This window comes from Apodemus sylvaticus, chromosome 7 (assembly GCF_947179515.1).
Source record: "Apodemus sylvaticus chromosome 7, mApoSyl1.1, whole genome shotgun sequence".
Lineage (NCBI taxonomy): Eukaryota > Metazoa > Chordata > Mammalia > Rodentia > Muridae > Apodemus > Apodemus sylvaticus.
In genome coordinates, this window is record NC_067478.1 from 64,103,688 (window position 1) to 64,122,167 (window position 18,480).

The window sequence follows — 18,480 nt, forward strand, 5'->3', positions numbered from 1 at the left end:
CTGTACTTCGGAATTCCCATTTTTTGGAAGTAACTTTTATTAAATTTCAATGAAAACTGGATTCGCTGGTATTTTATTTTACAAACATGGATGCAGTCACCCCATCATTAGGGCATCTGGTCAGAAAGCTCAAGAGAAGACTGATAAAGAATATATCATGTCCAAATCCCATACTGCGTGTGGTGCTGTGTGTGTGTGTGTGTGTGTGTGCATGAGCCTGAAACTCCACGATTAGGCTCAACAGGCGCACTCAGCCACGCCCAGAGCTCCTTCCTCACTTCTCCTCCTCCCCTGCATTGGGATTACAGGCACCTGCCTTTTATCTAGGTTTCATGTGGATGGTGGGGATCAAACTCAGTCCTCATGCTTGCTGTACAAAGAGTTCATATTCTTTTTTTTTTTTTCCGGAGACAGGGTTTCTCTGTGTAGCCCTGGCTGTCCTGGAACTCACTCTGTAGACCAGGCTGGCCTCGAACTCAGAAATCCATCTGCCTCTGCCTCCAAAGTGCTGGAATCACAGGCGTGCACCACCATGCCCGGCTCAAGAGTTCATATTCTTAATTCTTCTTCCTGGTGCTACATTTCTGTGGGGCCTCCACAGGCCATAGCCGAACAGGAAAGAACGAGCCTGTGGGACGGAGAGGCTAACACCAAAATGCTGCACACAAACCTGTTGTCAGCAGCCAGCTCCAGCTTGCCTCAGGATGTCCCTTGCCAACAGCCAAAGGTCTAATGAGACTGGGTGGTGAGACATTCCAAAACCATTTAAAGATTAAAACTAACTTATCTTACATCCTTTACCCAAGCAGCAGAATTTCTGCATTTTCTTTTTTTCTTTTTTTTCTTTTTTTCTTTTCTTTTTTTTTTTTTTTGTGTGTGTGTTGGATTTCCCCCCTCCCTGCGCCCCCCCCCCCCCAGACAGGGTTTCTCTGTATAGCCTGGATGTCCTGGAACTCACTCTGTAGACCAGGCTGGCCTCGAACTCAGAAATCCGCCTGCCTCTGCCTCCCAGAGTGCTGGGATTCCAGGCGTGCGCCACCACCGCCCGGCTTCTGCATTTTCCTTTGCCTATAAAATAGTTCCAATCACTTCATGCTGTGACAGGAAAAGATAAGTAAAAAAAGCTGGGCTTGGTGAGGTGGCTCAGCAGTTAAGAACACTGGCTGCTCTTCCAGAGGTCCCGAGTTCAATTCCCAGCACCCACATGGTGGCTCACAACCAACTATAAAGGGATCTGATGCCCTCTCCTGTCATACAGGTGTCCATGCAGATAGAGCACTCTTACATTTAAAATAAGTAAATAAATAAATTATAAAGAAGAAAAGAAAAGCAGGGTTTTGACAGATGATGGGAATTCACTGGGGCAAGAAGGTACTTCAGGGGCACAGAAAATGTATGTAACTTTAATTTTTTTCTTATGTATATGTGTGTGCATCTGTCTGGGTGTATGCTACATGTATGTAGGTGCCTGCAAAGGTCACAAGAGTTCTTTGCAGGTTCTTTGCAGCTGGAGTTACAGGAAACTGTGAGCCTCCTGATGTGAGTGCTGGGACTGAATTTGAGTCATCTTAGAGAGCAGCAAGTGCTCTAGCCACCGAGCCAGCTTTCCAGCCTCTAAACATTGAAATGTGTGCGTATATATATACACACACATAACATATACATACATACATACATACATACATACATACACACACATACATACTTTTTAAATACTGGAGATTAAACTTAGGACCCCTGTCATGCTAGAGCAGCGGTTCTCAACCTCCTTAATGCTGTGACCCTTTAATACATTGTGGTGACCTCCAGGCATAAAATTATTTTCATTGCTAGTTCTAACTGTAATTTTGCTACTGTTAGGAATTGTAATGTAAATATCTGTGTTTTACAATGGTCTTAGGTGACCCCTGTGAAGTTTGTTTGACCCCAAAAAAAGGTCATGACCCACAGGTTGAGAACCACTATACTAGGCAAAGGCAGGACCACTGGGTTTTACCTCTTACAACATTGTGTGTGTGTGTGTGTGTGCGTGTGTGTGCGCTCACACATGTGCATGCACCTGTAAAAGTCAGAAGATGATATTGGATCTCCTGGAGCTGGAGAGGGTGCCACCTGATGTGGACATGGGATCTGAACTCAGGTCTTCCAGAAAGGTATTACGTGCTCTTTTCAAGCCTCTCAAGCCTTAATTTGTATAACTTCTAAAAGTACCAATTAAATTTGTGATACATATTTATAAACCTATTTATAAAAGCATGCCCTTTAAAAATAGATAAACTAGTGTGCTAATATGTCAAGATAATGCTGAGATGGCCCTTCATTTGGTAGCAGATGATGTGGAATTACACAGAGCCTGGAAGTCTGAGCTGTTACAGGTAGGAACATAAACTGGTGTCTGCAGAATGTCCTCTCCCTCCCCCTGCAGTTACAGTTCGTTGATGTCTTAGCAACAGATATTTCTAACACTATGAAAGACTTCCTGGTTAAATGGGTTAAAACTTTATATAATAAATGAAAATCGACTTATTTAAACTTATTTAAAAATTGGTATTTTTAAAAGAGCTACTGTATGTATTTTGAACATTATATTGTACTGTCACCAACAGATCCGAAAAGTTTTTTTTTTTTTAAAACAACACTGTCTACAGCAGAATTTTCATTTATTTAACAAATGAGTTCTGAGGGAGCAGGAAACAGAATTTATATTGAAAGTACAGGTTGGTAGATAAATTGAAACAACTGGTTGCCCTTATCTGTAGGCACAGCCTATCTATACTTGTTCTGGGGCTGGTCTTTATGAAGCATGCCCATCCTTAGGGGGGTACTGGGAGGATACCCATGCCTGAGTTAGCCTGCCCAACCAAAGGTGTGTTTCTGGTCTTCAGGGCTATTACTGTGACTAGTGAGTAGAACCTGTCATTTTCCCTTTACAGACTAGTCCACCAGTTTCTACAGTAAAGAAACTCATACAAGAGGAAACCGTGTAGAGGAGCAGTAGGAGTGTACAGTAGGAGTTTCCCCAGCATTCTCAGTGTGAGCATATACACAGGCGTCCCTACACAGATGAGTGCCCTGCTTCTCAGCAAACTGTGTCACCACCAAACATGCTTTCTTTGGGGCTAGCAAAGGAAGGTAGTGTGAGGGGTGATAAGACTGCAAGTCCCGAGGATGTCGGCGTCCATGAAGGCAGGCAGCTGCTGGGGCTCACACAGAGCTTGGTGCTGCGTCTAAACAGGACGAGCACACTAAATACACTCAAGCGAGCCACGGCCTCTGAGGCTGCTCACTCTTCCCTTCCCACTCTGACACAAAGTGCCTAAAGGCAGTTTTTAAACCACAGTGGAAGAGAAAAATAAGGCTGAACTGTTGTCCATTTTAAAAGAAACATTTTCCGTCTTAAGTTCTTTAAAACACAATGCAAGTTACATATAGGAATAGATAATGCTTGTTAGTTGCACCAATAAATAATAATTATCAGCATGAAGTAAAAATAAGTATTTATTGCCTAAAATGCTGAACCAACATTTTCAGGGTCATTTCTCTATGTACAAAAAATGGGAAGACATACTAGACAATCTTATAGTAAGATCACTGGTAGTTTCGGGGGTTAAAGGTTAGAAAAAATAGAAAGGAAAACCAAATCAGAAGATGAATAGCTACATACTGTGACATCTGGTAACAGGAGGGAAACGTTGAATATTTAAAGTAGTATGTACATACACAGCATAACAGTCAAACCTAATAAGAGTCTTAAACTATATTAGCAAGAGCATGATTTATTTCCAACAATTTAGACATAAGCAAAACTAAGAATGGAAAATAGCTAAGAGTGGTGGGCAAAGACATCCAATACTATTGGCCAAAATTTTCCAAAATGTATGGTAAATAAAAAAACTGAAAACCAGCTTGTATTAAATTGTTTCAAAAGATGATCCTTATTTTAGTTTTCTTTGGAGTAGGACTGACTGAATTCTAGTCCATATTTAGGTATTATTTTCAAAAATGATCTTCATACAATTATATTTCCTGGGGATTAAAAGCAGGAAAAATATAACTTTATTCAGAGACAGAGAACAAAACCCAGGGCAGGGTAGGAGACAGAACTCATGCTCAGTTTCCAAGTGAGGATGAAGAACCAGCTTTGCCTCTCTGCGCTTGTCAGACATTTGAAACCAACAAACCACACAGTTTGCATCACAGAAACTGGAGGCAGCAGTGCAAACTGCTCTCCTAAGGGAAGGAAGAAGAAAGCACAGACGAGGCCCCACATCCTGTCAGAGGGCATGTTTACTACCAGTGCCCAGAATCTCCTCTTGAACATTCTCCGTCTCTGCAGAGCTGAACACACGTCTCAGTGACTTGAAGAATGTGAAGCAGTGAGGCCAGTGAAGCCACGTGGATCAACAGGAGCGGTAGGAATGCGCGCATAGCACCAGTGTTTTCAAGTAAGTATGTTCAGCCTCTAACCAGCTGAACTCAAGATTCACATTTTATGCTCTCCACAACTTGCCAGAGGGCAAAGCTGTGAACTGCTTCAGCCTGGCTACTCAGTGGTGGCAGGGACTGAAGGCAGCTTTCCTGTGGTTGAACTGGTGAGTCTCCGGGCTCTTAAGATACTCCCAGGTCAAGCATCATGGACTCCACTTGCTTTAAACATCAAATTTGGGACCGCCCCCCTTTCCTCTTCTTGTTAAAATGGCTAGCCTTCCTTTACGAATGACAACCTTTGCAAATGTATATACATACACTGAAAATACATGAATAATTAATTCTCGAGGCCAAAGGATGCTTTTTCCTTATGAGAAATTATTCAAAGAAAGTGATTTCAGAAATAATATAACTAAAAATGGATTTTTAAGTCAATTTAATACTCCTGGTGTTTAAACATTGAGTTTATTGTCTGATTATGTATAGTTTACATTTTAGATTCCATGAACTTCAGATCCTGAAGTTTATTGAAAAAACTAAGTTCCTCAATATGGGAAATTCTCTCTGGACACACTTTTAGACGGTTACTATTTTTTCTGCTTTCAAAAATACTTTGATTCTCTCTATATATATTATTAACAGAATACTCCATTAAACCATATTTCAGATATATATTTTATAGTGCAATTTGTTTCACACCCAATATTTTGGGTAAAATTTGGAAGAGTCAGTTGTCAATCATATTCCCCTCCGTAAGTTTTCATATAGCATACTGAGATTTACATTGATATTTGGGTTGTGAGCTAGTTTCCCTGGGTACTTTCGCATCTTTGTGGTAGAGGAGACTGGCAGGCACGGCGCAGATGACCTGTCTGGCACTCCGGCACTCCCTGCACAGGGCTCACACCTGCCTCCCTCAGTCCCTCTCACCAGTCAGATTCAGGGGAGCTAGTGTGCAATCTAAGGGCACGGACACTAGCACTGATGAGTTAGAGTTCTTCCTCTCAAGTAATAAAAAAAATATAGGTAGATATACATAGAGATATCTGCAGCTGTGCTAATTACTTCAAAGAGCAGACACAAAGAAAATAAACACTTGTTTCATAAGTTTAAATTCATTTTAAGTTGCTATATTAAATTTAAAAATTAAAAAAATATCAACTCACTATAAACAATTTAAAATATGTATAATAGAACTTCATGGTGAAAGCACGGGCTGTCACGAACAGCCCTGGAAGCAGGACACGCTCGGATCTGACATCTCTGCTTATGCTCCACACGGGATTTTCCCACCTGTCTTTTCCCAAGAGAAACATTAAGACAGTCTAATTTTGTGGCAACCAATTTTTAAAAGAGACTTCCTCATCATAGAGTACTTAATTTCTTTACAGGGGTGATAAAGAAGAAATAAACGGGAAGTAAGTGGTTCTCTCCCTGTCTGTCACTGTTGTCCCACAAAAACATTCTGTACAAAGCCACTGAACTTTCCAATCCATTTACAAATGCATTTTCAAAAAGTGGAGTTTATAGAGTCTAAAAGTGTTACTCTGTACACTGACTATACAATATATAGTGAATGTATACATATACACACATGTCCTAAAGATAAGGCTCTCCAAATGTTCTTCGGCATTCCATCACTCCAGTACTTGGTGGCCTGTCACAGTTATGTGTGCTCTTAACTTGACTCGGTGTGAGACGATCATAAGCCATCTTGTATTCTTTGTCAAATGCATCTGCAAAATTGCATTGAGACATAAAACAAGAAATTCATGTCTGATATTGACCATAAACAAGAAATTCATGTCTGATATTGACCATAGTCAAGTCGCTACAAAATAACAAAACCACAAGGTTAGGAGCAAAGGATGCATCTCCAGGGTGCTTCTGGGATCCACGGCTGCATGACTTCAGAACCTGAAGGAGGAGAGCCTCAGAGTACTAAGCATGGGCTAGGTAGCACAGAGCAATCTCATCAAACATCAGTGCAAAAGCCACTGAATACCACACACATATTTTGTAATTTGCTCTTCATGGTCAGCAACACAGTTTGCAGCAGGCAGTGGAGCAATGGCTGTCGGTCCAGCAGGCTGGGATGGGGAAGAAGCTAAGGCATGAAGATGCGTGAGGCCTGCCTGGGCTTCGGCACACCTTCAAGGAGAACCTGTCTCAAAACAAGGAATGACTGCTCGGAAAACAGCTGGTGGGGAGCGCTTGCCCTTGCGCTATCCCTGGTGAAGCCCTAGGTTTAATTCCTAACACCAAGAAAGAGAAAAAACCATGGCTATTTTCCCCAACAAAACAAGCTTAAGAAAAACAAATGGACCCACAGCCATTTCTTTATAGATTTAATTATTTTTTTTTACAGTTAAAATTTTAGCCCTACCTGAAATTTACTCTGTGTTTTTATCTAAGTTTCCTATTGTGAAAACTTGGTGGGAAAGTGTAGATTTTAGTATTTTAACTTTTTTCAGATATTGTCTTTCAATGTAGCATGGGCTGGCCTTAAAGTTACTCTGCAGCCCAAGCTGGCTTGTAACTCATAGCAATCTACCTACCTCAGCCTTCTGAGAACTCGGATTGTGGGCATGTGCCATCATGCACAGGCAAGTATCTTCTGGTATCATCCTGAAATGACTCTTCCTTTTTTCTCACAGGGAACAGTCGCGCTCCTATTGAATGACTGGCTTTATAATCATTGCTGTTATTCTGTTATTTTGGCAGCTCTGGAGTTTGAACCTAGGGCCTTGTACATGATAAGCAGATTCTGTGACACTTAGCCACGCCCCTAGCCCTTCTTAAACTTTTTATTCTGAGACAATTTTATTCTACATTTCCTAGACTAGCTTGAAATGACTTTGAAGACAAGGCAGGTCTTGAACTTGCAATCTTCCTGCCTGAGCCTCTTGGGTAGCTGGGATTACATCACAGGTCCAGTTCACATTAAACAAACCCTGGCGATATAAACCCTGGAGCTGAGTTATGCCTGCATTTTACTCAGGTCTCATAATTCTGTGGTGGGGAGACGAAGACAACCACATTGCCTTATGAAATGTGTCACAGTGGTGCCCAGTGGTGACTCCTGTAGAATGACAGCCAACAACACAGCCAAGTACAGTCTTCTTTGGACATTTAATGAAATGCCCCTGGGTAGAGGGCAAGAGTAAAGTCTGCATATGTTCTATTGGGGTTCTGCTGGGTAGAAAATAAAGAGATGGTAAATGAAAGCTGTTTCTCGGTGGTACCCTTCCTGTCTCAGTAAAGAGCCTCGCTCAGGTTCTAGTGTCCTCCTCAGTGGCTTCAGAGATTGAAACTCACGCAATATTCTGCTTTCCCCAGCCAGTTTTATAGAATATTTTCCCCACAGATATCCTCTTTCTAGACTATCTGGTCCTTCAACTTTCCTAGCTCTTGTCTGCACTGGCCATTCTATAGTGATATGGGCTTCTACAGGGGAAAGCCAGCTAATGAATACTTCCTTAAATATTTCATGACTATTCTTTTTTGGTCAGATAAACTATGTAAATTTGAGATATACTTTCTATATATATACAATTCAGCAATTTTTAACTCAAAGTGAACGAGGTTGTTTTTCACTGTTTTGCTTTTTGTATATTCACAAGATAGTATGAGTATCACCTCTCTCTAATTCCAGAATATGTCATCATGCCAAAAACCCTCAAAAGCAGTCAGCAGCAATTTCCCATTCTTTCCCTTATCCTAGAACTCGCACTAGAAATTGCAAATCTATTTTCTATCTAAACACTTCACACACTTTCAGGCATAAAGCATGTGACTTCCTGTGTGGTTTCTTTTGCTAAGTATATTCAAGACAGAACGTGCTGCCTGTTTGGAGCACTCACTGTCTTTTGATTGCTTTTCTTTTGGCAGTTTTCACTTTCAGATTCAGATCCAGTCTAGGCTAGCCTTGATTCAATGTGTGACCCTCTAGCCTCAGCCCCCCAAGTGTTAACACAACTGCTGTGTTTGGCTCGTCAACTTTTACCTGTGGATAATATTCGTTCAGACAAATATGCCACATTTTATTTCTCCACCTCTGTTGGACTTTCCCCATTTTGGTTTGGTTCCTGGGACTGTCACAAATGTTTCGTGCAGAAGCCCGAGTGCATGCAGTAAGCCTGGGCTTCTGTGTAGATGTAAGCACTCGTGTTAACCTTTGACACCACACAGAACTGCTTCTGACAGCCACATCAGTTTACATTTCCTGCAGTAGCATACATGGCCCAATCTCTCCACAACATCCTTTCCTACACTTGTTCTTTTCTGGTTTTCTATTGATAGGTATTCTTCAAGTTAGGAAAGTAGTAACTACTTTTTTTTTTTTAAAAAAAGATTTATTTATTATTATATCTAAGTATACTGTTGCTCTCTTCAGACACACCAGCAGAGGGCATCAGATCTCATTACGGATGGTTGTGAGTCACCATGTGGGTTCTGGGATTTGAACTCAGGACCTTCAGAAAAGCAGTCAGTGCTCTTAACCACTGAGCCATCTCTCTAGCCCCTACTTTTGTTTGTTTGTTTTTTTTTTGACTTGTATTTCATGCATGAATAAAGATACTGAACATCTTCTCCTGTGCTTTTTAGTCAATTTGTATATCTCTTGTTGGAGAAATATATGGTCAAAATCCGTTGCCAAGTTTTAAATTGGGATTGTTTTTTATTAAGTTATAATTGTTTTTTTCTGCCTATGCCATAGTGGATGACCATAAGCCCCCTGAATATATAAGTGCATTAACTGGACGTGGTGTGTTATAAAAAAAGACATAAAATTGGGGGACATAGAAAGGACTGGAGAGAAGGAGTGGGATATATATATATCACAAAGATACATTGCATGTATGTATAAAATTTTGAAATTTTAAATAAAAGTTCTTTGCACTGAATACTCTGCTATTATTAGTATATGATTTTGCTATATATGATATATGACATATATATCAGATATATGAGTTTTGGTATTATCTTTTTATTTTTTGATGGTGTCCACTCATGAACACAGGGTTTTAATTTTGTTGATGTCTAGAGAGAGGATGGGGTGAGTGTGTGTGTGTGTGTATGTGTGTGTGTGTGTCTGTGCCATGGTGCACTTGGAGAGGTCAGAGGACACCGAGTAGAATTGTTCTCACTGTCCACCTTTATCTGGGTTTTAGAGACTGAACTTAGGTAGCCAGGTTTGTGCACAAGGCATCTTTACCTGTTGAACCAGCTCATCGGCCCCTTCCTTGTGTTTTTGATGGTAGGTTTAAGAAACTGCCATCTGTTTCAAGGTCATGAGGATTTATGCCTATGTTTTTCTCTAAGGTGAATATATTTTTATCACTGTATCATCTTGGTAGATTGACTCTTGTTATAAAATATTTTGGTCTCTAATTGTTTTATTTGACTTTTGTACAGTATTGTAGTTCTCTTTTGAGGATTTGTCCAGGTTAGATTTCCTGTTTGTTTGTTTTGTTTCTTTTCTGTTGACTTGACAAGCTAGAGTTATGGGGAAAAGGAACCTCAGTTGAGAAAATGTCTCCATTAGATTGCCTGTAGGCAAGTCTGAAGGGTTTGCTTGGTTAGTAAGAAAGGTGGGAGAGCCCAGCCCACTGTGGGTGGTGCCCTCCCTGGCAGGTGGTTCTGGGCTGTATAAGAAAACAAGCTGAACAAGTCAGGGAGTGAGCCAGGAGACTGCCCCCTCAAAGTCCTCTACTTCTGTTCCTGCCTCCAGGTTCCTGACTTGATTTCCCTCAGAAGTGAATTATGACTTCGGAGTTACAAGAGGAAATAAACCCTTTCCTATCCACATTGCTTTCAGTCATGATTTTATCACAGCTAACTAAGGCAGGACTACTTGTATGGACTATCTTTCCAACCCTTTAGCTTTCACTTTCTTTTTAAAATTTTATTTATTATTATTTTTATTATTGTTATTATTATTATTTTGTTTTGTTTTTTTGGGGGGTCCGGGTTTCTCTGTGTAGGCCTGGCTGTCCTGGAACTCACTCTGTAGAACTCAGGCTGGCCTCTAACTCAGAAATCCGCCTGCCTCTGCCTCCCAGAGTGCTGAGATTACAGGTGTGCGCCACCACCGCCTGGCTCAAATTTCTTAGTTTTAAGTTTCTAGTATTTTGAATTATTAAAATAAAAAGCAAATATTCACAGCATTCTGCTCAAAGTTTTCTGCTTGTAATATGAAGCCTTTATTTTAATGGTACGGGTAGGTCAGGACATAAACTATTTGTTTACAAACAGAACTATGGACTCCTCCCAGGTGTCTCCTCCAGCTCTCTCCATAGACTGCCTCTTGATTTTCAATGTTTATATTTCTATTGGAACTCATTCAAAGTTTCCCAACTTTATTTCAACTCGGTGACTAGCAAGGTCCAAAGTCCAGTGTTTCCTGATTGTAGTTTCGTCTTTTGAAAATATTTATTTTCTTTTGAAGGGCTATGAGGCTGGAAAGATGCGCCTGCCAATCATCTGGAGGACTGGAGTTCTGATTACAGAACCCATGTGAGATGGCTCACATAAAGATTTAGTTTGTTTTTATTTTTGAGTATGTGTTGTGTGACTGTATGGTATGATTGTGTTTGTGTGCATGTATGTGGGTAAGCATGGGGACCAGAAGAAGGCACTGACCCCCTGGAGCTAGAGTTACATGTGGTTGTGTGTTGCTGGCATGGGTGCTGGGAAGTGAACCCCAGTCCTCCCGGAGGACAGCAATGCTCTTCACTGCTAAGCCATCTCACCAGCCCCAGCTGGGTTTAGTTAGAACAGACTTTTACAATTCGCTTATTGTTGTTGTTGTTGTGTGTATGCATATGCACAACTGTGTGTGTTTGTGTGTGAGTGTGTGTTATGATGTGCACATGTAGAGAGGCAGAAGGTATCTGTTGGGAGTTAGTTCTCTCTTTTCACAGCGGGCCCCAGGGATTGAACTCAGGTCATCATGCTTGGCATGGTGAGTGCTTTTACCTCCTGAGTACCATGCCAGCTCTTACACTTAGGTTAAAGAACAACTTGCAGGCCTTGGTTCTCCTCTTCAACCATGTGATTTCTAGAGCTCAAACTTAGGTCATCAGACATGATCCATATGCCTTTAATCACTGAGACCTCTAACCAGCCCTAGTAGCTGAAGCTTTTAAGGCTGAGGCCTTAAAACAACTTGTCCATTGCTATCTTCTTTATGAGATTTATTTTCTTCTAACTAAATTAGTATGTTCTTTTTTGTTTTGTTTTGTTTTTTTGACAGGGTTTCTCTTTTTAGCCCTGGCTGTCCTGGAACTCACTCTGTAGACTAGGTTGGCCTTGAACTCAGAAATCCGCCTACCTCTGCCTCCCAAGTGGTGGGATTAAAGGCATGTGCCACCACCACCCAAATTAGTCTGTTCTTAAAGTGTTAATTTAAAATATTACACAACTGTCAGGCAGTGGTGGTATAAGCCTTTAATCACAGAACCAGGAGGCTGAGGCAGGCAGATCTCTGAGTTCAAGGTCAGACTAGTCTACAGAGTTCTAAGACAGTCAAGGCTGCAGAGAAACTAATTTTTTATTTTTTAATTTTTATTTATTTATTTTTTTTAAATTCAACAATCTCAAGGCATGCTCTATATGGCCTGATTGAGTAACCAGTTATGGCACACATGCCTACTAACACTAGCATGCACACATGCCCATTGTATACTAGCATGACTCTGCTGCCACACACTTGTGCTCACATGCACAAATCTACATAGAGATAAACACATACACATCATTTAAAAATAATACATCTTAAAGAGTTGCTAAAAGATTCATTTTTCTAACAAGTTAATGCAAAGATAAAATAATTAAAACCACCAATAAAAAACCCTTTAAAATCTACAATATGCTGTATATTGTGTTTTGTACAGGTTTTGTCCAGTTTGTATAATAAACTATGTTATTTATGACATTGAGTTACCTATATCAATGTTTTCTCTTCCCAGTGCCACAAGTGAGAGAAACAATATTTCTCTATATAAACTCCTGCGGGCAAAAAGACAGAGAGAAAAAATTAAAATCCTTGAGCCTTTATGTTCTCTGCAAAGTCTTTTATGCTACATAAGCATAAAGCAGTATAAATCAATAAAGCAAGCAGGATGCTTCTCATGTGAGAAATATCCTGCTCATTTGAGGGAGAGACTCACCGCTGTCTTTTAAAATGTGGACACTTATTCAGGGTCTCTAAAATCTGACTCATAGGCCCGTAGACATCATTCATTTTGATGCTTTTCACCATGCTTTTCAACAGTTCCTGGTTAAAGGAGTTATCACTTTTTTGTAACAAATGGACCATTGGATACTTTTGAGCTGTAAAAGAAACAGAGGAGGGGATGACAGACATGTTCGCTGTAGAAGGGAGAATACATTAATCATCAACTGTTAAAGAAGTTACAAAGCATTAAAAATAAATCAAGAGCAATAGATAAAGAAATAGAAGTTTGAAAATGAAAGAAGTGAAACAGGAAAATAAGACAATTAATGATTAAAAAAAAAAAAAGGCCTGCAAAGTTTTGTGGCCTCAAACATAAAACTTGAAATAGTTTTCCTTAACACAGCCTGAAAGGAAAGTCTCCATCAGCAACCAGGAATGGAAACAAAAAATAAGGAAAAGAAGAGATTGGGACAAGCAATGTTTTCAAGCCAAACTGTATATAACACAAGCAAGCTTTTCACCACATACAGAGCAACCCTCCCAAACGAAACCAAGAGCTCAGCTCCACAGAAGGCACCACTAGCAACCAGTTAACACTCACTCTCAAACAGAAGGGTGCGGTTCTGACCTGTAAGACAAAAAGCATAGAGACACATGTCAGTTCACAGCAGAGGCTGTTAAAAGCACACGGATGACTCTCCTGAAGTCAGCATTCTATACAGCACTTACTGTGGGCATTCCAGAGGATGTACAAGGGCTGCCCTGGATCCTGATGTAATTTCATGTTGTCCCATAACATCTGTATTAAAACATACTTGCTATCTTCTGACATACAGTGGCGGGGAATCTGGGTTGTAAAATAAAAATTTATTATTGATCCTTACATAATTTTGTAAATATTTTATAAAGTCTATTTTAGGGTTTTACATTGCTGTGATAAAAAACACGACTAAAGTAACCTGGGGAGGAAAGGGTTAAATTTCACTTAACTCTCAGGTCACTCTCCATCAGTGAGGAAGTCCGGCAGGAACTCAAGGCAGGAACTCAAGGCAGGAAGTAATGCAGAAGCCATGGAGGAACAGTGTTTCCTGCTTGCTCCCCATGGCTTGCTCAGCCTGCTTTCTTCTAGCACCCAGGACTACCTGCCCAGGAGTGGCCACACCCACAGTGGGCTGGGCTCTCCCAGATCCACCACTAATTAAGAAAATGCACCACAGGCTTGCCCAAAAGCCAATCTGATGGAGGCATTTGTCAATGGAGATTCTCTCTTCTCAGAAGATTGTACCTTGTGCCAAGTTGACATAAAACCAGAAAGTACAAAGCCTCATAAAAAATTTAAAGACACACATATAGGGGAGAAAAAAAGAACAGAAAATACATATTTTACACATCTGATACCCACTGAGGTGAGAGGCTAATGATCTTAAAGCAGCAGATTTAACGAGGCACTTGAGGCTAATGACAAAGGACATCACACAGGGCTAATCTTGTCTCTCCTTACAGCTTCACAGAGAAATAAATCCAGCAGGCCCGTTCCCTCCACTCACTATTTCTCAGTCCAAGACCCTTGCCTAGACAAGGCAATTATGGCTAAATTAATATCTCTATCATTCATCTACAATGTACTAAAAAAAAAAATCAAAAGTACATGCATGGTCACAGACATGCACGTACAAGGGAAATGAAAAAGTTCCCTAGCTTAGAGACTGCACTTCAGTGGTCCAGCATAAGTTTAGGTAAGAACACCCTTAAAACACCAGGGCTGGGTAGCTGACTCTGTGGGTAAGTGCCTGATGCACATTCATGAGGAGGACCTGACTTCAAATCACCAGAACCTCTGTAAAAGCTGGACACAGCATTGCAAATGTCTGTGACCCCAGAGGCCCCGAGATGGGGGCTGGAAAAGGAGAGTCCTAGGATCTTGTGGACTGGCAAGCCTGGAGTACACAGCAGAGAAGCAACAAAAGGCCCTGCTTCCACACAAGGTGGGAGGGAGTACTGACTCCTGAGGCTGGCCCGGGACCACAGTGTACATCTGTGCTCACACACATGGACATATAGAAATGGAATATAAAACGGCTGAGGCTGAATCTCAGTGGTACAGTCCTTGCCTAGCATATATGAAGTTCTGGGTTTGATCCTCAGCACTAGTTTAAAAACTGAACGAATTAAATAAATAAATGAACATAACAAACTCAGTAAGGGAAGAAAGAAGGGAGTACACACTTATAATATGAATTAAATGCCCCTAAAACGTACTGATCTTTCTTATTTCTGAAAGAAGTCTGGGGGGGGACTAACTCACAAACCTTTACATAAGAGTAATTCCACATTATTCCTCAAGTGATAACAAAATCACATTTTTGTGTTATTTTGAGAAGGCTGAAACCATGACTGTATTACTGCTAGTCTGCAAATTCAAGTGGGGGCAGTTTGTTTCTGTGCTGATTCCGATGGTAGTGAAAAAGTCAAACATAAAAACAAACCTTACTTTGTGTCATGAGGCATAGGCAAAGAATACGACAATGACAGCCGCATTAGCTCGACTTCTGACTTTACTCTCCTACCTTTGAATACTTGTTACAGTGCTCAGAAGAAAGAATCAATCCAGGCAGGTTACTGGGCAAGTCGAGGCGTCTAAAATACCACACCAGGTTCCAAAAGACAATCGGATGATGGTCCACAAAGTCTGCCACTGTTATTGCATGGTCACCTTCATTTTCCAATAAGCTCTCAAGTTCCTTCCACACCACTAAGGGACTAAGGTATGGGACAGTGACAGGGTCTGGACTCTGCAGGTGCCATTCTAACCCTAAAGAATCCTGTTGAAGAAAACATAGATGACAAATGTAAGAATGAGAATGTGAAAATGTCTGTGATTTCTGTGAGTGGAAAGCTAATAGTACTGTATCATGGAACAGGACTCTGTGACAATGAATAATTGCTCTATATTATACAGAAAAATAATATGATTGTTCTATAAAGCTAATAATGTTCTATAAAGCTAATAATGTTCTTCAGAACCAAGGGAACAGAATTGTGTGAACAATCACTTTACAAACAAGAAAAACACTGAAATACATACCGTAGGTCCTTGTAAAGTCGCTGGCAGGCTGCCTGTAGGAATGAGCTTCTGTCCTCCAGGGTCATCCTTATCCAAGGGGCCACATGTGCTGACGCTTCTGGCCATTGGGAAGAGCGGGCATTTTGACACAACAGTTTTTGATCTGTGAGCAGGGATCTGAATACTTTGGGCACATGGATTTTCTTGCAGTTTAGATTTGCTTGCACATTAAAAAGAAAGAAGAAAAAATAGAAAAAGAAATCCCATCAGTACCTAGACTTTCCTATCTTATCTTATCTCATCTCATCTCATGTAGAAGAACCATGTTGGTTCTTTTTGGAACCAGAGCTGGACATAGCAAAATGAATCAAAGGAAATGGGCTACTCAGTCATTAACTAAGAAATAAGATATATTTTAAGCAGTGTGATAATTGAAAACAAACTTTAAATTTTGAAGATTCATTTCATTTATTCAAAATGTATAATGAGTAGATTTTATGGAGCATCATGACTAACCCTTGATATACACAGTAGAGAAAATGAATATGTATTCTTTCAGGAGTTGGAGAGAGAGAGAGAGAGAGAGAGAGAGAGAGAGAGAGAGAGAGAGAGAGAGAGAGAGAGAGAGAGAGAGAGAGAAAGAAACAGAGAGAAACAGAGAGAAACAGAAAGAGAGACAGAGACAGACAGAGAGGGAGAGAAAGACAGAAACAGAGACAGACAGAGACAGAGAACCACCAGGGACATATGAGAGCAGGTGCACACAGAGGTTTTGGGTTTTATAGTCAAAGTATTTATGACCAAGTGGGTTGTGTTCGCCATGCCAGTACTACATAGGCATTTTCTTTTTCTGCACATATAGCTGAAACATGGCTTCACCTATGTGGCTACATATGGTGAATCTGACACTTTTGCAAAAAAGAGTCAAGTTTCTGTATTTAAATATATGTTGGGAGTCAGACCCAGGACAAACAGCTGGCGCATATTTAACATACCAAACTGGACCTGGCCTCCAGGTTCTCCTAGCATCCCTCAGTGCCAACCTGGCATACCCTGACATAGCAAGTTAAAGGCCAATCGGGGTTATACAAGATCTTGTCTCAAAACAAACAAATATACAAATAAAAACAAAAGCAAAATACATGTAAACAATATTATTACCAAATAAAAACAAAAGCAAAATACATGTAAACAATATTATTACCTTTGAGATTCATGAAGTTTAACATAGAGACATTTAGACTTAGTTAGCCACTAGAGCACTTTAACCAGGAATAAGGATTTAAGATAACGAGGGGCTAGAGACAGAGTGAAGAGCATTTGCTGCTCTTGCAGAAGGCTTGGGTTCAGTTTGTAGCACCCACATGGTGGTTCATAACCATATTTATTTCTAGATTCAGAGGACTTAAATCCCTCTTCTGGTCTCCAAACATGCATGCAAGACAAAGCATCCATGTATATAAAATACAAATAAATAAAATCTTAAAAAAATAAGATATTTTTCCCCATAGGGCTCTGTCTCTCCTTGCATCCATGCATTCATGCATGCATGCATGGATGCATGCATGCATGCAACCTATCCTTAAACATCACCCTTTCTCTACCATTCAGTGATTAATTACAGGAATGTACACTTTTACAGAAACTTATACCTTAAAATGGTCAACTTTTCTTCTTCCACATATGTACATATATCATATATGTAGTTACAGTTCTCCACAGCCATACTTACTTATTTAGATCAAAATTCCCTTGAACAGAGAGAGAGGATGTGTCAAGACCAGAGGTCGAGGCTGAAATGCAAGACTGCCTTGTCCGACGTGAGAAGGAAGATGCAAAGTGCACAGTTTCTGTTGACGAGCTGGACTTCAAGAAATACCTAGAATGTGAATCAAAGACATTTTGAGAAAAGAGGTATTTTAGGAAACAATACCCTTAAGTGGAAAGGAAAATGGGGCATGCTGTTGTTACCTCCCAGGTCGTCTTAAATCTCTGATTTCAACATTCAGAAAGGGTAAGAAGAGATTGCCACAAAATGGACATGTAGTATTGAGATTTGAATCATCTGCTGTCCAGCCAGCCATGATTTCCTCATCGTGGACAAGACAGTCGCAAGTTCTACACCGAGAACAACTTGAGATGAGAACCTAGGGAAGAGACCACTCCATGAGCAAGCTGATCCACAGATTACAGATGAAAACACACTGTAGTCACAAAGCCCACTGGAGAATTAAGACTCCCTGGCAATAATCAAAAGATCTGAGCAAGTACAGCCACATACTGTGCATAATAACAAAGCCTGTGTGTGCCTGCACACGCTGCTGCTGCTGCAGTTCACAAGACAGAAGTCCCTGACCACACAGATACAAACTCCGCATCAACGCTCACTTTTTCCCCCAGCAGAACCCAAATCCCTTCATGTAAATTAGTGCAAAATAGCAACCACATTTAACAGAATATTTATTTATTTATTTAATTTTATTTATTTTTTATTTATTTATTTATTTATTTTTTGAGACAGGGTTTCTCTGTATAGCCTTGGCTATCCTGGAACTCGCTCTGTAGACCAGGTTGGCCTCGAATTCAGAAATCCGCCTGCCTCTGCCTCCCAAGTGCTGGGATTAAAGGCATGCGCCACCACTGCCCAGCTTAACAAAATATTTAGAAGCAACATTTTTCAGAAAAACTAGGGAAAGTTTTAAAGTACAAAGTGTAACTTTCTCATTGTGAGGAAAGGAGAGATCTTCAGTGATGGAGTGAGAAAAATCAGCGATAAGGCCTGTCTTCACCATTTTCAAATTTGTTT

At 40.4% G+C, this 18,480-nt stretch overlaps 1 protein-coding gene across 10 annotated transcripts in view; it reads right to left on the minus strand.

Moving 5' to 3' along the window:
* Positions 1 to 3,480: 3,480 nt before the first annotated feature.
* The window catches only part of Dennd4a (DENN domain containing 4A), a 103,890-nt gene continuing 88,890 nt past the window's right edge, over positions 3,481 to 18,480 (minus strand). For all 10 annotated transcript variants that reach the window (XM_052188043.1, XM_052188035.1, XM_052188042.1 and 7 more), the window contains 9 exons: positions 17,646 to 17,821; positions 17,407 to 17,553; positions 15,696 to 15,894; positions 15,178 to 15,432; positions 13,340 to 13,457; positions 13,212 to 13,238; positions 12,603 to 12,765; positions 12,377 to 12,441; positions 3,481 to 6,164 (listed from right to left, as the gene is read on the minus strand). In XM_052188043.1, coding sequence (XP_052044003.1) covers positions 6,028 to 6,164; positions 12,377 to 12,441; positions 12,603 to 12,765; positions 13,212 to 13,238; positions 13,340 to 13,457; positions 15,178 to 15,432; positions 15,696 to 15,894; positions 17,407 to 17,553; positions 17,646 to 17,821 — 1,287 coding nt within the window. In that variant the 3' untranslated portion in view covers positions 3,481 to 6,027. The remainder of the gene's footprint in view (positions 6,165 to 12,376; positions 12,442 to 12,602; positions 12,766 to 13,211; positions 13,239 to 13,339; positions 13,458 to 15,177; positions 15,433 to 15,695; positions 15,895 to 17,406; positions 17,554 to 17,645; positions 17,822 to 18,480) is intronic.